This window comes from Stegodyphus dumicola, chromosome 2, assembly GCF_044657685.1.
Source record: "Stegodyphus dumicola isolate Sdum_Otavi_A_Nest chromosome 2, ASM4465768v1".
Classification (NCBI taxonomy): Eukaryota; Metazoa; Arthropoda; class Arachnida; order Araneae; family Eresidae; genus Stegodyphus; species Stegodyphus dumicola.
The window spans coordinates 227,454,077-227,481,325 of NC_140769.1; the positions used below are offsets into that span (position 1 = coordinate 227,454,077).

Genomic DNA, 27,249 nt, shown 5'->3' on the forward strand with positions numbered 1-27,249 from the left:
ATTTCATATAAAGCAACTTTGGCATCCAAAAGCATGGTAGTTTTCCCTCAACCCTGTTATTTACCAGATTTAGCACTCTGTCATGTTTCTGTTCTCTAAAACAAAGATGACAATAAAATGGAAAATAGAGTTAGTGTCATAAATGAAGCCTAGGAAAAGTTTCATGGGGAAAAGTTGAAATCAGTGGTACAAATACTGGTGGACACCAGAAATTCACCATTAATCATGCATCTGTACTAACTATGCAGTTCCATGCCAATTTTGAGGGAGAACACCTGTGAGTGGTCCAAGGGTTTCTGTATCACCAACCATTTAAGAGACTTTTGGCTCGCTGTGTATTTGAATACCGATTTACTGCATAGTATACTCTTATATATATCTTATACAAATATCCATACCTTCTTTGGGATTCGAAAATAGGCCCCTCAGTACAGCAGTCAGCATCACTAACCACCATATCTATTGAGTGGCAGATTGGTGCTACAATGGAAACTCTTTTGAAGGAGATGGAGAAGAATAAGAATTTAAATTTGATAATTAAATTTTGTGAACTTTTGGATAGCTCTTCATATGTATGTATAATAGTTCAATGTACACAGTATTTACAAAGTCTAAAAATGATATTTCAATGTTAGTAGAAGGAACAAAAATATTTATAAAATGTAATAGAAATATTCATTGAAACATAATTTATAATATAAAAGCCATTTTGGGATAAATAACTGCATAATTTTCTTGATTACTTGTGTGCATAATTATTTCTGAAGCAAATAGATTAAGTTAAAAATTTTCTGTATATGAAAATTTAAACTTCCATTAAATCCATTTCTAATTTATTTACAGAAAACTCATTTCTATGTGTTAAGGAATGCTTATAATTAATTATGTTATCCTTGAGGAACTTTTTATTTTCTCACATTAAATTAAAATTACTAAGTTATTTAAGCTTTTTATTAAAAATATTGATTATAAGAAGTTTTTGTTTAATAGAATAATTTCAGTTATTTTCAAAACACAACCCAAATGAAGCAAATTGTTTTGCTTTTGACTTCTTATCCTTTCATATACCTTCTAATAATAAAAGTACAAAAAATATGCATTTGATCAGGAAGCTGAAAATATTTTAATGTTTGTGAACTATTAAGGTGAATGAATGATTAAATCATTAAATGATTAGAGATAAAACAGGAAAAGTTATGAGAAATCCATATGCATTGTAAGAATAACATATTCTTAAAAGAAAAAAAAAAGCTCAGTTCAAATCTTTAAAAAGATGAAAATGTATAAATACCATAACATATTCATTGCAGCTTTTAGATCTGCACATATGATCTGGTGATTTGCCCTTTTCCAAAAAGGACAAATCAACTTTGTGTCTTTTCTGACTCGTAAATATCTTCTATGTAATTTCTGTAGTTCAAGATTTTGTTTTTTATTCAGTCATAGTTTCTTACATCTATATCTTCATGGATTTTATTTCATTTTTACATTTTGCCCATTCACAAGTAGGTTTGCTTTTAGCATAGAAATTTCTTATAAAATGCTTTTCACAGTTTCTCATTATCTGTTTAATTATTTAATAAAACTGTAGTATGAATTTGTGCTAATAATGCAAAATATTTTTTGTTTGCCTTGAATTCTAAATTCCCAAACATAAGCCATCTTAGAACAATGAGAGCATTTATAAGTATTTTAAATATGCACATAACTCTTTCTCTTTTTATATAAAATTACTTTTCTTAGATTTTGTATATTGATTTTAATACCCAATTCTTTTCATCTGTTAAAAAGTGTTGTTTCTGGTATTTTTTTGTATATGTCCTTTCCCAATGCAGAAATCTGGTCAAAATCATTTGATAATGAACTCCTTCTTTGCCAGCCATTGTATGGCTGGAACCTTGGAAGCTTGCTTGTAAAATTAACATTTGCATTACTTATATCACTTTTCCCACTTGATGGAGATTCATCTATCACTAGTGGTTTGTTTGTCTGAATGGTGGTTGATGACTTGTACAAATCGGAAGTACTTGATGAGTGTTTTTTATTTGCAGTTTCAGATATTTTTGATATATTGCTACTGCTACTAAAAAGAGAACTACTACTTCCACTGCTGCTTTCTGGTGGCTTGAGCTTTGAAAAGGAGCTGAAGCTACCTGTTCTATTTCTTGCAGATATGGTAGTGGTCTTTTCTGTAGTAGACTGATTGTTTCGGTCTTGAGACTTTCTTCTCCATCCATCAGCTAATGGATTTGTTGTGACACTCTGAATTGGAGGGCTTACATCTCCTATTCGCAGCATTTCTTTTGGTTTGCTGTTCATGTCTGATGTTTTGTTTTGTGTTGTTGTGTATAGTCTTTGGGAGATTAGTGAACTTTTCCTGTTGGAAGTAGTTTGGTTTGGACTAGTAGATTGACTTGTAGGAGTCCTGCTTTGAGAGACTGGTCTGGTAGAAGTCAGAGAGCTTCTTCTAGTTGGATATTGAATGCGGCTTGATGTCGCTGTCTTTTCTGGAGCTGCTTGATCATTAGTTAGCCTGTGATTTCCAGAAAAAGACGTTGTTTGCCTTGTTTGTATAGCCTGAAATAAAAGTGTATGAAATAGTCAAAAGGCTGTATAAATTACTGTACAAATACACACTGTTATTGAGGTATTTTTTAAGAAAAATTATGGAGATTATTTTCATCAATATTTCCACAGAAATATTACTATTCCATATTTTCATCAATATTTCCACAGAAATATTACTATTCCAAGCTCAGTTTAATAGTAAAAATGCTATCAATAATTTAATTGACAAACTAAAGCATACATATAATTTTTATGAAAATTTGAATTAATAGACACTTAATTTTCCAGACAAATAATTTTCTCTATTTGATGTATAAAAAATTCATTAATTTTAAGCATAGAAAAGGAATTATAAGATACCAGATTCAATATTGAGTCTACTGTATCTATTGTCACATTATCAACAAGATATTTATTTACAGCTCAGTAAACTATATTTTATCTGTCTTTCTCCCTTTTTTTTCAATATTACACTATTTTTAAGGAAGTATAAATGTTTAAAAAAGTATAAAATTTGCTGAAAATGGATTTTAAAATAGTCCAATATTTCCTATAAATTTTTTAATTAAAATTTAGTATATTAATGAATGCAAATTTAATTAATTTTATATTTCTTATTAATACCCCAAACTTTTAAAAAATTATTCTCTTCATAAATTTTTTTAATCATTAGCCACTTGCACTGGCTAAGCTTCATGGTTGCAGTGCCGTGCACTACAATATAACAAGCGGTAAAGTGTCTCATTTACGGCGTTCCGTGTCTGCGAGTTCAATTCAGAGCTGTAACTTGAGAAATAAACAATCTCGTTGTTAGGCAACATGTGCACCATGTTATTTTCATTTTTGCGATAAATGCCTATCGACATGGTGTTATCGTCGCTCGTGGTTTGAGACAAAAGCATCTCGACGTGCGTGGCATGTCTTTTTAGCGCAAGTGGTTAAAGACAGATTTTTCAAGGGGAAAATCAAGAAATTGTTTAATCAGTTTATTTGCCAGGATAATCATTGGAAGTCCTTTATTTTGTAAGGTAAACAATTTGTATGCATTTGTAAATGTATTATCTATTTTTGTTTTCAAGATTTAATTCACTTTTAAATCAGTGCATTATGCTAGATTTAAATTTATAATAATAGAAATAATTTCAATTTCATTTAATTACCTGTGTATCTTGAAAATGCATCCCTTTCCTTTCTTCCAAGAAACGAATTTGCTTTTCTAAATCTTCAATTTGCTGAAATAGCCCTTCAATATGATCCAATAGTTCTTTATTCTGTGCCATCAAATGATTGTTTTGTTCCTGTTTTTATAACAAATGCATTAATGTAAAATTCAAAATATTAAACATTTTGATTTGTTACACTGGTTTTAAATTTTTAAAACATCTAAACAACATTCCAAGAATATGCCAGTTAGTATTTTGGATTTTCTTCAGTAGTTATTTTTATAAAATATATATGCTTAATGCGCTGACTGCCATGCGCATTTGACATGGTTTGCCCATGACGCCAACTTGAAATTTTTATTATGCGTGTAAATTATGTTATATTATGTTGAAATATTATCTACAAAAGATAATGTGAATTATATTATCTGCATTTTTCATAGTGGAGTTACCGGTGACCCCCAAGGTGCTGTAGACCATTACTGTGATTTATAATTTAAATTTGTATGATTTATTCTTCATCAAACCATTATAATAACAATGGCACTATTTAAAAAAATTATCAGCATCAATATTTACTCTAATTATGTATTTTACTATTCGTCGCGGCGTCGGTCATTGTTGGCACGCACGTCGGTGTAAGTCAAGTGCCAGTGACCCCTACAGCAGTCAACATTAGGGTTAATATCTTCGAAGTGTTTATTGTCAAATTTTATAAATTGTGATCTAAATATTGAATCTGCCTATCTAATATTTAAAATTTGGAAACTAAAAACATAATGTAATAGCTGTTACTAATATGCTTACCACTTTAATATAGTTATACAAAAAGGGGAGAAATAAAAAAGAAAATTAATTAATTACAAAATTACATTAAAAAAAGAAAATTAATTACATACAAATCACTAGTTTAATATATCACTTTATTTTACAGTCTAGAAATCAATGTGATGATTGACACTGCTTTTATGATACAAGTTTATATAATTTCAGTAAGGCAAAGGTCTCAGGCTGAATTCCAGTGGAGCACTTTCAATGTGATTTATCGTTTTTAATTTAATTTGTTTGAGAGCAAAAAAAAGCATTTCCACACACACATGTGTACTGCAAAATAACAATAACATTTACAAAGAGAATATATGCAGTTTGGGAAAACGTTCTTTGGAAATCAGTTCCCAGAAATGTTCAGTGACATCACATTTTTTAATCTGGTAGAATGGATCTACCTGAAGATCACAAATTTCCATTTGAAGGTCACAAGGCACCTTACTTACTTCAATCTCCATGGGGTTGTTTAACAATGAAAGTTTTGTGTTTAGGGAGTCAAAAATCCTGGAATTTGTCCTGGAACTCTTTCTTGATATCAATAATTATTTCATGAAACATACTAAAATTTATGTCATTTTCTTCTTTCAGCTGCTGACAAAATAGGTGTGCCACATTATTTGCCTTCAGAGCAATTTACATTACATTAAGGTTTTTGCGAAAACCTTCAATATGTCCCTAAAGCTGGAATATATTTTGTTTTCTCCCTTGTAGTTTCAAGTTTGAAACATTTAGATGGAATGTTAAATTTGTCAGAAAAACAAGATTATTTAAATACTGAATTTCTTCCAATTTTTCTTGATACTCATGCCCGATGTTTTCTTTTTTGAGGAAAGCAAGAATTTCATTCCTCAACCCAAAAAACTGTTGCAGACAATTTCCAGCACTTAGCCAGCATACTTGACAGTACAATAAAATGTCACCATACTCAGCATCCAAACTGTCCACAAATTCAATAAATGTTCTGTGTCTCTGGGCTTTGCCTCCCCTTATTAAATTTACAATATTTACAACAGTTTTCATTGTCTCACTGAGTCTTATATAATTTTTCCACAGAGAGCCTCCTGGTGTATAATGCAGTGGAAAAACAAACAATCTATTCTTTTTCTTTACATAGTCCTACTAGCTCAGTTCTGCACTTCCTGAAAATACCATATTTAGAAATTGCATTATCCAGTGCGTTGAATATATTAATACCTTTGGTGCTAGTTTCTAATGATTTTAATTCCAACAGTTCTTCATGAATTTAAAGTGCTTCATTTATTGACAAAGTAAGGAGCTGACTGATGTCAGCTATATCTGTGCTGACATCTAAAGCTATAGGGTAAAATTCACATTTTCCCAAAATGCCCTTGAAAGTATCTGAAACTTCATTACCCATATCATTAGTTCTTCTACTTACTGCCGGATGAGACAATACTGTTTCAAAATTTCTAGCTATCTTATGTCCAAATGAAGATGCCTTTTTTATAGCACATTTTTTAAACTAACCATCCCTTAAAAACTTTTTAATTTATAATTTTTATTGTATAATAACTTTTTTACTTTACAATTTATTCTGTTTATTAATATTTAAAGCAGTAAGAAGGGTATTTTGTTTTTCTAAATGTTCAACTAACATTTTTTTTCTCCAGTAAGAAGGGCAAGTGCCAACAAAATGAATAAGAGGGCCACATGCGGAGGGTTGGACCACGCTTAGTTAGCAGATAAAGCACCCAGAAACTAGTGGGAACCTTTGTTTGCATATTAAAACAAATTTCTAACTGTTAGAAATATGTTTCTAATGTTAGAAAAGATGCTTAAAGAGAAGGAAATTGATGTAAATTAACCAAACTATCTGGAAAGGCTTCAAATTAAAAAGACACATGTATATATATCTTGTCGTGTGTTGTTGCTACAAAACGTGTAATTATCCTAATATTGTGTAAGAATCAATATCGTAAATTACATGTATTTAAACTGTGAAATGTTATTAGATTGTGATTTTAAGTGCTTTTTAAAAAATATTTTTTTAAAAAAATAAATAAAATTTAATAGTGGCTAATTAAATCTATAATAACTAAAGCTATCTAACTACCTAATTTAATTATTTGTAACTAATTGCTCATTCTTAAAAGTTATCTCTTCATATTAAAGCCAGTTATTGCCTTTCATTAATTCTTAGTCACAAGATACAGCACAAAAGTCTAAAAATTAATGTAAAACTTATTCTTTGCAACTAGGGAGACTTAAAATAGTACAAAACAAATTATCACTTATGGTCTCTTAGTGGCGTATTGCAATCTTAAAGTACATTAACTGAGTTACAACCCTAGGAACTCTACACAAACTATGACACTAACTGCGTCAGAAAGATAGAGCTTGACTAACTTTCAAAACTTGCCAACTGTGCCTACATCAGGCTTTCAGGTTTATTCTTAGCAACAGGTCTCTTTCTAAGCAAGCAGCAGCACTGGCAACAGCCAGTCATCTGTTGCGAATCATGCTGATTATGATTACTTCTAATTTTAACTCATGCCATTTAATATAAAATCTGTAGACTGAGCAAGTATGTGACAAAATGAAACATAAAAGAAAAAATCAGTATAAAGCTAACCTTTGGTAAAAAGTAAATAAAATGTCAATAATCTTTCTTCAGATATGTCCAATCATTGTAAGTAAAATATTTAATGCTAGTTGATAAATTTTTTAAAGTTGATTTTATTCTCAAATTTGTTTTATGATTATGTTTAATGATAATGCAGCCTACTTATGGATCTATTTTATTCTTAGAATTGTATAACAAATGTAAAATTCAGGCATAGATAATGTCTTTAATTGAATTTATTCAGTTTCCATTTACTAAGAGGTCTTTAATTTTTTTTCGTTAATGGTTCTTAAAAGTCCTTAAAAGTACTTAATTTCCACATGCAGAAATGCACAAGAACCCTGTAAAATGTGCCATGAGCTAAAAAAAAGTAACATCAACCCATCTGAAAGAAAATGACTTCAAATCTCAGTTTACTACAGGTACCTTAAATAATGACCATTTTCTGAATTGGTTTTGGGTGAAATTTTATTTGTATAATAGGAACCAATGAAATTTGGTTGTTATTTCCTTGAATCTTTGAATAGATTATCTGTCTGTGATGCTATTCTTCTAGTTAGTTTTTTTTTTTTTTTTTTACAACGTCCATGTTATTTTATGCAGATTTTTACTCAGTGAGTTTTATCATTCTTCCTTTTGGCTTTCTCATTTTTCTTGGCCTTCTAGGTATTCTTAAGTATTATCTAGTGGAGTGTTTCATAATTTCGTGCTTTATTTGGAATAAATATGTGTCTTTTTATTGTTTTCCTTAGTTTGGACGAAAGGCAGTTCTGTGGGAGAACTCAAGATTTAAAATCTAAACAAATTAATCAATGCAAAGCAAAAATTACCCAAAGTCAATGGGGATTGCAGTTTTGTGAGACCATGTCCAAATTTATCATGATTGCTGGACTGGTACTTGCAGCAGAAAATATAATGCTTTGAAAAGAAGTTGAAGTGCTTAGTAGGAAGTAATGGAATATATGTTATGCCATTCACAAGATAGTCTTATGGAGAGAAATTTCTGATACTTCTAAATAAGTATAAACAATAATTGTGACCTTTGAGTATTGAAATTTGTGATTTTAATCTAAATAATGAATGACTTCTTTCTATCAAATATGTTAGGTATATTCTCTGATCCTGAGTTAAGATACTGTGTATTCAAATAAAGTATCTTTTAAATACTGTGGAAATAAAGTTTCCTTTTCTTTTCTTTCTTTCTTCCTCCCCCCCCCCCCAACTAGGACAGGTTAATAACATGCCACTGTTAAACAGGTCTGTGATGAAGAAGTTGGATCATGCACTGTTGCAAAATGAAGGTTGATATCTTATGTCCAGTATTAGTTTGACATCCCATCATTTTGCAAACTATATTGTCAACAGATTTTATCTGCATTATATACTCATGGAAAGCACTCACAATTTTTTTATTAACATTAAGTTCTTGGTGATGCTATTATAGTTTTATTCAATATAAATCATCTTTTATTTGTGAATTCCATTACTGTGATTGATTTTGAAATAGAACTGTAAACAACAATGATCTTTAGCAAAGAAATTAGTTTTAATTTCAGTGGAAAGTTCTACCAGTAGGTAAACAGTCTTGCAGTTGGTACTCCACTGTAATAATTACATGAATCAGCTTGAATGCAAAATTTTATGGATGTTAATTTATTTATGTAGTATGTCAATTACATATGCATGTTTTATGATAAGCCAAGAAAAGAAATGTTGAAGCTAGATCTAGTTATTCTCCTATTAACAAATTGTTCTATAAAATAAAATTCTGAGGCATAGAAAATTGAATACTATGAATAACCTTAAAAATTTGAATATTAATTTATAAATGAATTTATAAATGAATTGACCTTAAAAATTTCTCCTTTGCATGCACAGAGCAAATTTTGTTAAATATAATAATAAAAATAAAAATTCAAAATTTAATAAAATATAGCCTAAATTATACACGGTAGGTTATGTTAGATAATAACAAAAACGAAAAGCACATGAGGGCTATCTGCTTAAGGGTAGGGATGCCTTAATTGAGGACTTTCTGAAGGCAGCTGGATCATATTCACATTACAGGTGGGTAAAACCAATCATGAAGCCAACCGATTGATCTGGAATTGAAACCAGGTTGAACTCCCAGCATTCAGCAGTTTTATCCACTCAGCTACTGATGGGACATAAGTACAGAAAGGAGTACAAAAAAATCTAGCATTGCATTGCATTGAATTCTTGTGATCAAAATCTTAAATTTCATTTTCCAAAGTTCAAAATTATTGTCCACATTATTGTTTCTTGCTGCTGAAGATTTTTTAGGACTTTTAGAAATTTTTTCCCATTGTGATTTCTTTTTGAATAATTTCAATTTCATATTTATTCTTTTTGGAGACATGTGAATTATATTCCAAGACCCAGTTGTTTTCTTCTAGTTAAGATCTTAAATTTCCCACTGAAGTGTTATAACTTCTGGCATTTTATGCTAATTTTTATGTTTGCATACTTCTTTTTTTCTTATTGTACTTTAAAACATTATTTTCACTATAACTTCCTGTATTGTAGTACTTAGAGGGGAATTAAACTGAACCACTTATGTGGTAAAGTTTCACATTAACAACAGTGATTAACTTTTATAAAACTGGGCTATATTCTGACAAAAATGCAGAGAAAATTTATTCTATATATTTTTATGCTAATTTTTATGTTTCATTCCTTTTTATTTCCTTATACAAAGTAAAAATGAAGTATTGTAATCGCGAAATGTTTCAGGCAGCATATTTCAACGAAAATGTCCATTTTGACCGCTATCGAATGCAATTTAACGATGTTTTTGCCTGATATCTGTACGTAAGGACAGAATAAAAGACTCTTTTCCTCCAAAAAAATTATAAAACTGCTTTAAAATGAATTCTGAAGAGAAATTTTTGTGGCATCTGTATGAACGTATGTACGTACATATCTTGCATAACTCAAAAATGAGTAGCCTCAGAATGGTGAAATTTTGTATATAGGACTGCAATAACATGTAGATGTGCACCTTGTATTTTGGTTGCAATCGGCTGCACCAAACGTATATAAATATATTTATATATATATCCACTCTTACCCGGCTCAGTGATCTCAGTTTCTTTACTCTTATGTGTTTGTAAATTTTACATTTTTGCTTTAAAAATGATGAAGATATGTTTTTCTTATCTTCCAGTTAAGGTTTTTATGCCTTTAGTAAATCTGTATGCAATACTTTTAGAATTATCAACAATTTTAAGGTTATTTAAGTGCTGCTAGGCCTAATAATTTTTTTGATGGCGGCCATTGCTTGTTTACATTTAAAACAGTGTAATAGTGGATTTGTTGCCGATCTAGAGAAACTTAGCTTCGCAACAACAAAGGTAACGCCTTCATTTATTATTGCAAATTAAATCATGCTTAATACTTTCTGGAATTTTTTTGAGGAAATAAGTGTTTAAGATTTACTTCTTAATTTTTAATACAGATATTTTGAGTTTTTATGTAATTTTGCCTTGTCACAAAGTCAGAACTGAATTAATTGAATGAGAAATACTCAATCATCTGTGAAAAACTGTTTCTTTTTTGTTTTGTTTGCTTAATTTCTTTTATACATCGTTCTAGCTTTATTATAGTATTTGAATAGAACATGTGGCAACAATTAGATAATTCTTTAAATGATATAAATTTTGTGCATTCTGAGTTATAATATGAACAAAATATAATACTGTTAAGTGAACCTAGCACCAGAGTGTCACTATGGTAAACAAATAGCGTGAATTTTAAAGAATGCATTTATTCTATTGTGGTTTATGTGCTGTCGGCGAAGTAGATTTAATTCAATCCAATAAGTTTAAATGAAATGCAAGAAAAAATGTGTATAATTTAATATCCCGTACAAGGAAGTCATGTGGTGTATACATCAGATTTTTTAATATTGTAGATAAAAATGTTATTTTTGTTGTACTTCAAAATGTTGTTGCATAAATTACACAAAGTTAGTCAGAAAATTATGTCAAAATCAGATACAACAAAATTATCACATTTCATAATTGCGGGTGAAATCTTTGAGATATTCTGTTAAATTATTGTTTCTAAAATAATGCAGATAGTGTTTACATGATTTTTAAAAATTTTTTGAAATTTTAATCAGCCAGTTCAGTGAAATCACTCATGCAACAGAAAATACACATTTTTATGAAATCTTAGTTGAAAATGGAATCACTTTGGAATGTTGTTAACTCATTACTCTCTTAAAATTTATAAATATATAGATAGTTATACTAATAAATTAACTTTTATATCATGTATAATGCCAATGCCAATGATTATAAGTTACGGAGTGCCTGTGGTTCAAAACCATGTACCTCCACATCGGAAAACTATCTAATTAGTGAGCAGAAATAGAAAAATTGCATAATTAGTTATAATGATGCACACTAGAGGGAGCTACATTAGCTCGAGAAAGTTTAGGGATAGGAAAAATCAAGTTTTGATTTTTTTAGTTCTATGATTATTTTATAAATATATATATATATATATATATATTTAATTTTTTATGTATTTTTTGGGGTATTTTTTTAAAATTTTATAACACATAAATACGACACTAAAGCGGAAAGATTCTACAGATTAATAGTCTCATTGGCATATGGCACAAATCATAGTGAAGTAAAGATTAAATTCATGTATAATGATATATTTTTATAAAATGACACACAAAAGAATTTTATATATCATTCAAAAGATGTTAATATGAGAAATTTGCTGACATGTAAATATTAACAAACCATCTGGTTTTTTAAATAGAAGTTTAGGAAGGTATGTTACTATATATTAATTGTAGAGCTAATTTTTGCATGCAATTTGTTTTAAAATGCTTGCAAAAATTCGAGTTTTAATATAAAATCAAAAACAAAATTCAATTTTTTTAATTATATAAAAACAATACCAATTTTCTTTTTACTATGAATGTTACATTATGTTATGTTTAATTTATTACATTATTATATATCTTTATTACATTATTATATATTATTTTTATAATTATATTAGATTCCTTCTTAATTATGAATATTTTTAGTTATTGATTTGAATTTAACTGAATACTGCATATCATTAAGGAATTTATTATTTTAATATATTTTAGTAATTCTAGAAGATGTGCTTAGTTGCAAAAGCTTTTTCTTTTAAAATTTAACACAGCAAGAGGTATACAATAGGTAAATAAAACATATATACAGTACAAAATTTCTAATTCAAACCTCAAAGCTACAAACTTTATGCACATGTGTAAACGTATAATGCGTTTACGCATGCGCATAATGCGTGTTTACGCATGCGCATTTAATATGTAATGGACGGTGTAAGCTAGGCTAAAATTATCTATTTCAGTTAATGTTGCAGATTACGCTGTTCCTTAATCTTCTAATTGGACCCAGCTTATTATTTTTTGCAGACTGTTAGAGCAATTTTATAAAAAGCAAGCTTGAACTTTCGTTTATATCAGAAAGAGTTTCAAATTCTGGAGCTGCCAATGGATCTACAAAGCGAAAGCATGTTTCGATGTCCATCAAACAAAAAGTGCAATTGCTGCAGAAAATGGATAAAGGCATATCCGTCTCAAAATTATGCAAGGAGTATGACATTGGGAAGTCAACTGTATATGACATAAGCAAAAAGAAAAAGGAACTTTTTGAATATTTTGGGGATTCCGACACCCCACTTGCAATGACTAACAGAAAAAGTGTTCGTTATGCTAAAAGTGACGATCATGACAAAGTGATGAATGTTTAATAAAGTAAACAAATAAATATTAAGCTTTTTTTTTGTAAATTTTGATATTTATTTCATAAATTATGGTTTCATATTTTTAATTGTATAATTTCTGCATGCCATCTTACCAGATTTAAATTGATGATCTATAATCCGGAAAAACCCCTAATCCAGAATCGGCGAAGTCCCGACGAGTCCAGATTATGGACTTTGTACTGTAATATAGGCATGTGAAAAAAATGTCTTGATGGTGAATTGGCCCGATGGCAAACTGGCCTAAAGGCCAAATGGCAAGGCAACAATGCTGAAATGGGGGCAGTGAATAGTTTCATTGGCCATTTATATCACGAAATGTATATGAAACATCACTTAGCATCTGAAAAATTCTCCTATCTCTGCAGCATCAGACACTTTTATAAAGAATGTGATTGAATGCTTTATGAAAATAAGTGATAATCTGAAGGTGATACCCCGAAATATTGAATCCTAAAAAAAGCCAAGAATTGTTAACAAATTCCTCTTACCTGCACTTTATGTCTGGCAACACTCTCCGCTGCCATTTGGTCCGTGAGAAGTTGTACTTGGTGCAGAGCCATTTGTGTTTGCTGGCATTGTTGGTCCAGGTGATATTTCAAAAGTTGTATCTGATGCTGTGCACTGCTTGGGTATTTCTCCTCAGCTTCTGTGGTTGGAATGCAATTTGGGGAGAAATTCCTGTCATTGGACTGGAATAAAAATTATTTAAAGTAATTTCAAGTTATTGCAGACACAGAAAATGACATAAGTTATTATAATTAAGCAGTCAAATTAAGATATTGTTTGCAAATGTATTAAAAGAGCATATTAAATCATAAAGATTACTCATTTTTATTACCAATTTATTAATTTTTTAGATTACTAATTTTTTGTGGAAAATTTGTTACCCTTTTTTTTAGAGAAAATAATCGTATTTAAGAAACTAATCCTGTATTTACCAACTTTTCTAAAAAAATTCAATTCTAGGAACTATGGAAAAGATTAAATTTCTGAAATAAATTTTAAAAAAAATTTTAAAAAAATTATATATATATATGACTTTTCTTAAAATCATGAAATTAATGCTTATTTTTTAAATAGGGACAAAAAACTTTAGAATTGACTCCAACAACTTCTAATGTATAATTAGGCATAGCCATTAAATCAAATCTGAAACTAATTCGAGTCTCTTATACTAATTATTTACTTGCTGTAAAATTTACTGCAAGAAAATATAAGCCATAAAATATTAATAGAAGGGATTATTATAGGCAAGGTTTATTATTCTAAAATGAAAAGATCGTCAGTTTTTCTAAACATCCCTGAAACACTAGTTTGATAAATAAAGTAATATAAAATAAAATAGTTAATCGTAACTAAATAAAAGTAATGAAAACAAAGGAGCTAATATTTTTTAGTTCTAAAATTTGACAACCTTTTTGCTTGATTATTTAGTAAATCTACATTAAATACAGTACATTAATCTGTGTGGTGGTTATTTTTAAGCAGTAAAGAAAAACTGGTGTCTTTTTGAACATATTATTTTTGTACATGAGAATTAGCAAATTCTTTTAAGTATTATGAATTGCTAGAAAACAGTATTTATATTTGAGAATTCTTTCTACTGATTATAATTCAGACACCATATTCCTAATCATCTATGACTGTACAAACAAAAATATTTCAGGGTTTCACCATAGGAAATAGCCAGGCTAAATATTAACATTTCTACGTATTTTATAAATTAAATTTGAAATCTCATTAGGAATAATATTTATTAATAAAAAATAAAAATTCTAAGCATATAATGGGAAGAATAATAAAATTATGAATTTCAGAGTTAGACTTTTATGTGTGAAATTTCCATATAAAAGGCCTTTCTAAATTTATACAACAAACTTTAAGGGATGGTACCACGCTAAATACATATTTTTTGATAAAATGTGTGGTTGGAACTGTAATTGGAATGTGCTAAAGGGCATTTTTGGATTTCTATGCTAGTGAGTGTTTTCAGAAGCCTATCAGATTCAACAGGGATTTCTTATATATTGGATTGATTTATGAATGCAAAGATCCGTGATGATTATGCCATTTTGCAGAGGACTGAAGAATATCCAGTAACAAACAGGAGCACTGTTAAAGTAAAAAATACATGCCAAATAACATTTATTAGAGAGTTCTCACAACAGGAATCAGTGGTCATTTTTATAAATTTGCAGTAGTGGAAATGATCCATTTTACTCCAGCTGAAGAAGGTTCTGTAATCGAAATTACAGAATTAGTACTGCAAATTTATAAAAAATACTGTTCATTCCTGTTATTTGAACTCTCTAATAAGAGCACTGTTGTATCTATGTTAGTCTGATCATAGTATGGGAAGGCAGGGATGTTACCCATGTGAATACATGGGAAACAGCCCTTGCTATTTGCAGAAAATTCATGCTGGGCAAATTGAAGAATCATTATCATTGCTACATCCCTTCCATTTGCAATATTTTAAAGATCATATAAATATACAATATTTATATATACATGCAATGCAAGCTGATGATTTATTATGAGTCATCATTTTGAGAATATCCTTGCAACATAGAAACCAATAATTCATTAATGCAATAGAATGCAGCGCAGCTAGCAATTTTGGCACATGTTCTATTCATGAAGTAGCTTTTACCCAGGAGTTTATTGCTTGGGCAAATATGAATCTACAGGAAAGCAACAAATCTTTATCGATGTTTGGACTAGACTTATGAGACCTTACCTATCAACTCAACTTGATTTACAACCTTTTTCTATAAGAGATTTTGCCAGAATTGTTGCAGAATGTTTTTTTAACCATTTGACTTCAAGTGTGATTTCACCATATTTTAACATGGAAAAACTTAATATGAACCTATTTTTGAGAACCAGTGGATTGACTAAGGTAAAACTATTATTTGATTATGATCATAACAAATTTTGTTACATCTAAAACATCCAAAGAATCTTGTTTTCAAAACTTCGCTAAGAGTCTTGCCAACCAGACTTACTTTCACTGTAGTTACATACTCAAAAAATATTTGATATATTGTTGCGTTTTTCTTTTCTGACACCAGTTACATTATTTTCTTCCTTCACGTTCGTACGGGGTTCGTGTGGATTTGGAGTGAATAACGACGACACTTGATGAAGTATCGAAACACACTTTATTGGCCGGTATTGTCAGGACAGCTACAAAACACGTTTTTACAGTCTTCGGTGAACTACTATAAACACACTGATACGATCAGCGAACAGCCTTCACACTGTCAGGCAATAACGATGGAGACAGCTTCACGGCAAAGCACTAGTACAGCTCTCGACTCTGCTTGGTCGTTCTCGGAACTCCACATATTCTCGAGACTCTCCGCAATAAAACTCCCGATGCTCTTCTTGACCACACACAGAGCATGGCTCCCGACTCTTCGGTTCAGTCGTTCCTGGAGCTCAACACGCTCTCTCGACGATGCACTAATCGCGATACACTAAGAGACTCCTTCGGTGAACTCGACGACCCACTAGGTACTCGCTGCCCGACTGTCAACTCTGATTGACTCGCTAGACAAGACACAAACTCGATACTGACTAGACGAGGCACACTCACTCGCCCTCTCGATGAAGCACACTCCCACTTCTGCGAACCAGCAGGGTTTATATAGCTTTTGGCTTGTGTTATCGAGTACATTCTGGGCTAAACCAGTAAGAATTCGTTCCAGGAGGTTCTCCAACAGTACAATCCTTGTTCAGGAGCATAATTCGATACAAACAAAAGGTAATAACACAAACAAATAATTTAATTAAAGAAACAAATATTTACACTATGTACAAGTTATAAACACAAATTAAACATATAACAATTTTAAATTATACAAATTAAAGTTCATAATGAATTTCAGTCTCAGTCTTTTCATGAAGTTATACCCGGGTCAAATACTTTTCCACTGCAGTTCTCAGATACATTTATGTTTTGCATATCACAGTCTGAATAATCAATTCTTTCAGATTTTTATCCACAAGAAGATCTGATACATTTTGTTCACCACTCTGAAGTTTGTTTGCATCATATGTACAGTTCATCTTGATACTTTTAACAAATGGTTCATGCTTATTTACCTCTATTTCTTGAAAGTCAGTTCAGATGTTTGCATTAGAGTCGCGAACGGAACACGATTCTTCACTATGAGATGCACATATAGTTCGCAAAGTGGGTGAATTTTCTTGCCATACTGGAGCGCGCTGCTTAAGCTGTACATCAGCTTCTCCCATCTCTGCATCACATGCACTTTCAGATGATTCAACACATGCTGCTTGCGACTTTGTCATTTCACTATCACTTTCTACGATCTTGATAGTCACGTTTTCACTTTGTTCTATCTCTACTTCAGGCACATGAGATTCAATATCTTCTTTCCCGCCTTTTATTTCTTCATATTTTCGTTCTTTTGCTTTAATCCCATTAAATGTTTCCTCCATCATTAGCTACTTCTTTCATTTCTTCATCCTTTGATTCTTCAGACGCCACTTCTGTCATTTTCACATTTTCTTTTATGGCTCCAATTTCTTCCGCAACCTCCACTTTCATCTGTGGGAGTTGCTTTTGCAACTGTTCTTGGCCGGCTTTTATCTTTTCTCATCCAGCTTTTATATCAGCTGTCATCTTTTTATATCCAGCTATTATCTCAGCACATTCGGCTTTTAACTCAACATATCCGGCCTTTATCTCAGCACATCTGGTTTTCAATTCCTTCTATCTGCCTCTGATCTCGGCTAAGAAGTCCATCAAAGTCTTCGTTTCCTCCGCCATGGCTTTCCTCTGCAGGCGGGTCACTGGCATTCACTCGCAAATCCCACTTCTGACACCAGTTGTTGCATTTTTCTTTTCTAACACCAGTTGTTACGTTATTTTCTTCCTTCACGTTTGTACGGGGTTCGTGTGGATTTGGAGTGAATAACAACGACACTTAATAAAGTATCAAAACACACTTTATTGGCTGATATTGCCAGGACAGCTCCAAAACACATTTTTACAGTCGTCAGTGGACTACTATAAACACGCTGACATGATCAGCAACACAGCCTTCACACTGTCAGGCAATAACGGTGGAGACAGCTTCACAGCAAAGCACTAGTACAGCTCCCGACTCTGCTTGGTCATTCTCGGAACTCCACGTATTCTCGAGACTAACGCTACAATTCGCGATGCACTCGACAACACACAGAGCACAGGTCGTGACTCTTCGGTTCAGTCATTCCCGGAGCTGAATATGGTTCAGTCTCAATGATGCACTAATGCATTAACCGCGTACACTAAGAGACTCCTTCAGTGAACTCGATGACCCACTCGGCACTCGCTGCCCGGCTGTCAACTCGGATCGACTCGCTAGACGAAACACCAACTCTATACTGACTAGACGAGGCACACTCACTCGCCTTCTAGATGAAGCACACTCCCACTTCTGCAGACCAGCAGGGTTTATATAGCTTTTGGCATGTGTTATCGAGTACATTCTGGGCTAAACCAGTAAGAATTCGTTCCAGAAGGTTCTCCAACCGTCCATGGTATATCGCCAAATGGGTATTTCTCACCAAATATGGCAACCCTGCCTTGCCTTGCCATTTTATGGCAACCCTAAAACTGCTTTGCGGGGAAGCTATCTCACCGCGCCTTAACGTTTCGTAACAATATCAAGAATCTATGCTTACAACCCATTAAATGTTATCTTATCCTGTAACATTAGAAACATTCTGTTTATATTTGAGAATGGCATAAGTGATGTACAGGTGATGTACATTTTACGTACAAATCAGAAGTAACTACTATGGCTTACTTCATTGGATGGGCCACGCATTGTTAAATTAAAAATTGGTGAACCTTGAGTATCTAGATATTCACGATCCTCAGGTGAGATTTTAAAACTTTGCAACTGAGATACTTTTTGATAGGATTCCTCTGTTGGAGAATAGTCTGAAATGGAAAATAATATTATTAGATAACTCCACAAAGCATAAATTGCATCAAATACATAAGCTAGTAACAACCATTAAAATTTTGTTCCATTTCTTTGAAGAAATTTATTGTGAACGACACAATATTTTTCTTGTTATGTTATTATTGTTTATACTCTTTACTTTTTAATATTTAAAAAAAAAACTGAATATGCTGAATGTCTTGCTTAATTTTTATCAGTTAAGAATATATAGATTTAAATGAATAAACATATTAAAGGAAATACTAAACAATATTTAAGACTAAATTTATCCTGAATTTTGGCTTGATTCTTGCACTGAAATACTTGGAACATTTCATAGGTGAATAGCATGATTTTTTTATTAAAAGAGCATTTACAAAAATAACTATGCTTATGTAGCTATATGGGACCTGTATTCATTATGATTTACACACATTAATTCAGTGCCCCAATATAAATTTAATGAAGACATGGATCACGAAATTCAAATAAATTGATTCCAGCATAATGGTGACACTATCAGCTAAGCAAAGAAAATGTGTAAGATGTTAGTCTACAAGGAACAACCAGAGTTGCAAGATTTTGAAAGCTATGATAACAGAATCTGGATGCAGCAGGGTGGTGCCACATGTAATCCATGGTTAAAAAATATATTCATCAATAAGTTGATTTCTTGTGGAGACAATATCCCATCAGCGTCAAGAATTCTTGATCTTTCTCCTCCTGACCTAATATAGAGGTATTGTAAAAGTTGTGTGTATAAAAAGAAATTGATAACAAAAGTCCATTTAAACAAAATACTTATGATGAAGTAGCCACAATTTCACATGTCATGTGTTAGCTTGTTTTTCCAAAACTTATATGCTAAACTGCATGAGTTTAGACATAAAGATGGATATTCCTACAATATTAATTTTTGTAAAGTTAATTTCTGCATATTTTTATTCTACTAAATAAATGCTTGGTAAGATTTTTTATTTGATTTCCAGAAGTATACAATTTGATAGCCTTTTCTGTGTTGCACGTTTCGTTTCATATAGTGTGGGAACCATCAAGATATTTATTTGCAGATGAAACAACAAAATTTCTTATGCATATATATAGTGTATAAATGGGTGGTTCATGTGTAGGAAAATTATGAAGAATTATAAATTTTCTATATATGAAGCACTAGCAGGCAATATGTGTAAAAAAGGCAATCAAGAATCTTTCTGGCCATCTGAATATTCACAAAAAATTTTAAAATAGAGATACACATATACATTTTCTATGGAAATTCTTTCCTTATGAAAAAGTTACAAGTTGAGGGAAAAATACCTTAGAAGTGCAATTTAGTATGATAGAGTTCAAAACAGGGTTCAAGGCAAACTCCAACTTCACAGTTTTTGCACCAGATTCAATAAATCTAATTAATAATTCAATAATTTAATTAAATAAACAAGATAATCGCTGAACGTTTTCTAGCAGCCATTTCTGTAAGAAAAAAATGAAGTTTGAGCGCTAATACCATGTGCCTTCAAATGCCGCAATTTAGTGGACAACTAACGATATCTGTTAGCCAAAACGTAAACTAAATGCCTAATGCTGTATATAATTTATTTCAATGATTAAACGGGGAAAAAACGGGATGCGCTCCTCAATTAAGGAAGAAAAAGATATGCCCGCAGAAATCGCACAATAAGCAAATTTTGCTACATTTGAATTGCCCATGGAAATCACAGGATGATCAGCCGGAGGATTAAAGAGAAATCTAATAAACTACTAAATTAATTTTAAATAGTTAATAGAAAAAAAAGTATCGGACCTTGTCTTATTTCGGGCATCGGCTGGAATTTCAGTTCCACTTAGATGCTAAGAAGCAGCTCAGCCGATCGCCGCCTGCGTTTAAGCCCTGATTATATTCATAATATACTATTTCAAGAGATGACAGGTACCACTCTTTTCTTGCAGCACACCAAGAAAAAAAGATAAAACGCTTAAAGCTCCAATAAGGAGAATAGTGAGAATTCTAGAAACAATATGAGGATATGGAAAGAAATTTAACGGAAAAGTGTAGCTTTGAAAATAAAGAGAGAAGAGTTCAAGACTTTCTGATCGCGATGCCCTGCCGATATAAATCTAGCCGTCAAGCAAAAGTTTTCCCTGAATACCTTTTCTGTATAAATTTTCTTGAATACAGCCTGAAAACAAACATAAGACTTCTCTGTACAACTAATAACAGTGGTTCTACCGTTTGATTACATCATTCAGAAAGTCTATAGGAACGCTGCAGTAAGAAGTCACTATAGTGAAACGTGCACGACCAGGGTATCATTTTAAGTTCCTTGACGAATACAAAATTGATCCGTTCTTATAAATTCACTGCATATCCTGGAGAATAAGCCTTTGACATATGATTGGGGAACTTTTTTTTCCTTAAAAGTCTCAACCTCTGTGCAAGGTTTGAGTGCGAGGGAAAGACAGGCCTGCATTCAGAAGTTAGAAATAATTTTTAAGGCATGTTTACTATTGAAACAAAAATTATGTGCTAAAATTGTAGTTCCCTTACATAAAATAAGTGCCGGAGCTTTTTTGTTTAGGGCTCCGGTGCGGTCAGAAATTATAATTTATTACGAAAACTGAGAAGTACCAGAGCCTGGCTCCGCCGTAATTTAAGCTCTGGGTGGTAATGAGGTCGCTGATAGACTGGCCAAAGAGGGTAGTAAGAATAAAACTGCCACTGGCTCTTCACTTACTTATCAAGAACTATACTCAAGTAAAAGATCTAAACTCAATTGTATGGCGTATTCTACCTATGCACCAATGATACACAAGAGCATCCCCTGGCTGTCTGCTGGAAATCAAATGTGACAGTGTCTCCCAGACTGCTAGACTAACAAGTGGCTTAAATGTCTTTCCTTTTAAAGTGGCAGAAAAATCTTCCCATTTGTAAAAAATGCTGTAACCATTCAGCTTCACCGGATCACATTCTAAGCGGCATCGAACTTTCTAAAGGGGACTTAACATCCTATCCTCTTATTATTATAGATTTTTTTATGGTCAGCAACCTTCTGGAGCTGATCTGCAATATGTCAGATCTTTCGAGGATAAGCAACAGCAACCAGACATGACAAACCCTGTATTGGATTTTGTGAAGATTATACACCGACATACTTGAATCTGTAGGCCTTCAATATTTGGTCACAACGAGTGGAAGTACCTAGTACGTTTTGTTGTAATGAGTGAAGAAGGCATCGTTGTGATTGTGGCAACCTTATGTTCGACTGCGCGCGCCGTCAGATGACGTGATGTTGTCATATATTGCATATGTTGTCATATACGTCATCCAATACAATCTGTGCGGTGTCACATATTAATAATACTGTACACGGCACAGATTATGTAATATGTGTATTATAATTAATAATATACATATTACATAATCTGTGCCGTGTCAAATACACATATTACATAATCTGTGCCGTGTCAATGTCATATATGGCAAAGATTGTATTAGATTTTTTTTTAACTTAGAAGAACTGTAATGAAATTCTTGAAACACTATGTATGCATTTGGAAATGGAACTTTAGCTATGTTTTAGTATTTCAGTGATGGAGGCATAACATGCGAGTGATTAAGCTACAGAGCACATTCTGATAAGTTATCCACTGCAGTTATGGCTTTTGAAATTGGACACCTGTGGGCAAGCTATGAATACTGTTTATCATATAAATAATCCGAAAGCTGTTTGTGGGGCCTCATGAAAACGAATGAATCAGAGTTATTCAAGAAATTGTGGTTTTTGCCCCGTTTTGAAATGCCAGGCTACTGTTGCATTGGCAGAACTATCTGAAATTGATCTGTTATGTAAGTTTAACGCATTCTTAAGAGTCCGAGAAACCTATGAAAAAATGGTTCTCTTCAGATGAAGAATTGAAAAATGTCATGCCAGCAGTGTTTAAGAGAATGCCATAAAACAGTCTTGAAAAGTGTAAGGATTTAGACCTGAAAAAGAAAAGTGCCTGTAAAGTCACTTTATTTTTAGTAAGAGAATCAGTTTCAAAACTTTTCAACAAATCAACGTAAAATTTTTTTGATTGCTCTTACTTTTTTTTTCAAAACTATAATTTTTCGTTTCTTAAAGCAATTTTTTAGCTTAACTACAAGAAATGATGCTGCATTCTTGATATCAGTATTCTATACAAACCATTTAAGTGCTTGTAGAACTGGGCATACTTTCACTTGATACACTCAACAGTATTCTGGAAATTTATATTAAATTTCAGAAATTAGAGCATCATTCTTAGAAATACAGATTCTGAGAACTGTATTCTATTTCTTTGGGGCCTACGAGCGGCCGAGCGGTAACGTCGCTGAACACTGGTAGTTCGGTCCGAGGTTCGAATCCCGCAAACGGGGTGGCTGCGTGAGCGTTTTCGTGGTTTTCCACATGTGTAACGTGTATACGAGCCAGTTTCCCTTAGAAAGTCCTCCACGAAGGCATCCCTCCCCTTAGGCAGATAGCCCTTGTGGCTTTGCCATAATCACACACATACTATTTCTTTGGAATTCTTGGTGTAGATTTCTATACTAGTATGAATGAGATATTTATAAGACTATTTATGATGTATAAGGAATTATATATGTTCTTTATAATCGCTGAATAAAGGTCCCAGATTCTAACTTATTGATCAATGTCAAAGAAAAAGAGCAAACTTATTTCATAATTCTTTGAATGGTAGATTCTGAATACAAAATTAAAAATCCAGTGGTGGAAGTTCTAACAAGACTTTGAGGATTATTGTAGAATTAGATCTATAAAGTCATGTTATTGCCAAGAGAGCAATATTTTGCAATTATAAAAGCTTCTTACGTTTTCTTGGCAAAGAATTCCTCCACCATGTAGAGAATGCACAAAGAAAGACTTACATATTGCTTTATTGTACATTTATTTTAGAGCAACTTTATAGAATGCAGTGTAGATGCTGCTTATTGAAAGAAGACATGGGTTATTTTACGTGTTTTTCAAATCGTGAATGGGGGATAATATTTTGTTACAGCATGTCCTTTGCCCTTAGATATGTGTAGACTTCTCACATACGTCTGGTCAGGACTATACTGTCATATATCTGTCATGAAGCATATTCAGATCTATACCTATATAACACAAGAATCTGTGGAAGGTCACTTTTTACTAATTTTTTTTAAAAATATGAATATAATTTAACGAAAGTATCAGTGAAGTTTAGTTATTGTAACAAAAATATACAGAATAACACACTGTGACATTATATTTGCTACTTTTGAATTTACATGCCTTAAACTAGTTCGAACCATATTTAGGAAACTAAGAATTTAAGTAAAATATTCTGTTGAGCAAAGTTGCTGAATACATACTGATAATGTTTACATTACTCCAGAGGTCACTAATACTTATTTTTTTTTAATAATAATTTGTCGATTCTTACTCAAGTCTTGGACATTTTCGATCATCAGATATTTCTAATCAGCCCAAACATGCAGGTCTATACTGACCGTTTTGAAATCTCAAGTCTTATACCTGAAGTTCTGTTTATTTATGTAATCTAATGAACAGAAATGAATATTATTGCTCATGATGATAATGCCATCTATTAAAATGCTGAGCATTTGTTTTGTGAATTTTTCCAGTTTGCTTAGGTGAATCTCTTTTAACTCCTACATAACCATCACCTTATAGGGATTATTATGAAAACCAAAGCAGTCTTATTCGCTCACTGTGATCTGATGTATTTGATGCAACCTATGCTGCTGAACTATTTTATGGCTCCTTAATAATTCCTGGGATTGGAACATCTTGCACATCCTTTTATTCTCCAATGTTGAACCATTTAGACCTAGACTTTTCAGTCCATAATAGCATATTTATTTATGGGAATTTTTCCACTTGAATGTTTTTGAAGTCCATATAAAACTGTCAACAAGGTTAGATAGCAGAAAGGCAGATTCATCATTAATAAAATATATTCTAGACAAAAATGCTATTTAATGATGATTTAGCATGCCTCTCAAAATGTGATATATGCAGAAGTTCACTGAGTATCATGCCTTGCCTTCTAGTATTAACTGAACTATTAAAATAGTCAGGTGGGTTTCTCCAGATACAATGGATCTTACAATTGTCCAAGACAGGCTACAAAGCATAGCTAGAAGGAGGATGGTTCACCCCAAGCGGCCCATTTTTGGGGAGCTGCATTTTGTGCATAAAACATTATTTTATAGGGATTAAAAGTCGTGAATCGTCGAGACATGTAAATACTAATGAGATTCTGAATTGCATATCGAATTAAATTTAGTAAAAAAAAATAGTTTTTACTCGAGGTAAAGCATTTAAGAAATCACGAGATTTCAACAGCTACATAACTTTTTTTATTCTCTCAATACGTTTGAATGGAAATTACAAATATCAACTAGATTATGATTGCGGTGACATTATAATAACGAAGAATTCAATGTTCAGAAAGAAATATTTCAAGAACTTTATTTCTGTTATTGCTAAGGAAAACAAAACAGGAACATGGGAGGGTGGTACTTTTGAACATTTGCAGTTTATTTTAAAATATAATCTTCAGAACGAAGTTCCAAATATTGTAATACTATTGTGAGCTTTCCTCACAATTGCTGTAAGCACTGCTTTTTTTTAGAAGAGTTTTCTAATCCAAAATCATTTAGAAAGTATTTTAGAATTATAAATGTTTATTTTGCTTTTAAGAAAGCTCTTTATACCTTACAGCAAATGAAGCGGTCAAGTAAATCTATGATGTCATTGATGTTTTTTCAAAACAAAGCAACAAGCAAAATAATAATATATTTTAAAAAGTTTGGAATTAAAACCTTTTTTTCCAAAAATTAGCATAAAATTTTAATTTATTTCCCTTAGTTGTTTGGACATTTTTTTTTTTTTTGATTTATTTGTTTGTAAATCAAGAGCGATAGTAAGTTTAGGGACCACCCCGGGCGGTAAAACTATGTCCCTAGCTACATGAATGTGCGTAATAAGATGGGAGAAATTTGGATAGCATCATTTTCAAGAAGATGAACAGGCGTTTATTTCAGAAATGAAAGCAAATGCTAGTCAATAATGCTGTGCAGGCATTGATTAAAAAACAACAAGGGGCTGTTTTATTTCAAGCGTTGTGTATACTCACGGACAATGTAATTGCGATTAAAGAAGAAATTATGCTAAAACTTCAAAATTATATAAACAGATAGAGTGTTGGCTGTTATGCTAATATTCCAAGTTTGGAGTGATTACGCATGACCGCATTTGCTGCAGTGACACTGCAAACACAAACGGACGGCCTTACAAACCAGAGGGAAACTAACATCTCTTTTGAATAAAAAAAAAAAAAATTACAAACCGATGCAAGTAAGAATAATGATAATACACAAACACTTCAATTTACTCAATTTATGAACTTCGAGATAGACCTTATTACCCCTTGCAGGATGCTAGGTGAGTCGTTTAGTCCGCCATGTGGCTTGTTCTGACCACGTTGTATGACACTGTCGAAAACAGTGAGTATATAAGTGGCACCCATATACGGTGAACCAGCTCAGATAGGCTGCCAGTTGAGAGAATCGAAGGATCATATGCCAGGCATGTATGTATCTCACTCCAGCCCGTCGACTATACAAGCAATATTGAGGTTTCTCTGCACTCATGAACCATTTCCAAATGCCAAAGAAAGCAATTCTGAGACCCCCAGTACTTCTTATCTATGTCTTTAATGCAGAAACGTCGACAGCTCCATTTGCAGTAGTACTTCCCAAAGAAACGTGCGATGCCATTTCACTGTGAATGTGTGGTGTTTAATGATGATTGGCACCTGGTTTGGGGAGCGTATAACAATCGTGTCGTCGATGGTACAATTCTAAACTCTCTGTCACACTGACATCTGCCCCAGTGCAGACATTATGGTTTGAGGAATCATAAATAATAGCCCAATCCATTTTACTTTTTTCTCTCAAGTGTAACGTGAATACGAGCCAGTTTTTCTTAAAAAGACCTCCACGGGGCATCCCTCCCTTTCCGTGTAGTGCCTAAAGGCGGAGCACGTAATAAGTAAAAAAAATCCATTTTACTTATGATATGTGGAACACTGATGGTCCTTTGGATGTGGATTAGATCCTACTGCCGTATGCGCCCCCATTATTCGCTGAAATACCTAAAATATCAGGTACAATATTCCAGGAGGATAATGTGTGGGAACACCGCTCAAGTTTGCCTACGTTGTCCAGACACTTCCATGTTTTTTCTGCTTACCAGTTTTTCCCTGACAAATATATGTGGGACTAGTTGAAAGGACAGTAATTTCA

At 32.2% G+C, this 27,249-nt stretch overlaps 1 protein-coding gene across 1 annotated transcript in view; it reads right to left on the reverse strand.

The window, feature by feature from the left end:
- Positions 1-1,251: 1,251 nt before the first annotated feature.
- The window catches only part of LOC118198059 (uncharacterized), a 113,674-nt gene continuing 87,676 nt past the window's right edge, over positions 1,252-27,249 (reverse strand). Inside the window, exons 4-7 of the mRNA XM_085811840.1 lie at positions 18,771-18,907; positions 13,434-13,634; positions 3,729-3,866; positions 1,252-2,577 (exon numbers count right to left, since the gene is read on the reverse strand). Coding sequence (XP_085667966.1) covers positions 1,777-2,577; positions 3,729-3,866; positions 13,434-13,634; positions 18,771-18,907 — 1,277 coding nt within the window. The 3' untranslated portion in view covers positions 1,252-1,776. The remainder of the gene's footprint in view (positions 2,578-3,728; positions 3,867-13,433; positions 13,635-18,770; positions 18,908-27,249) is intronic.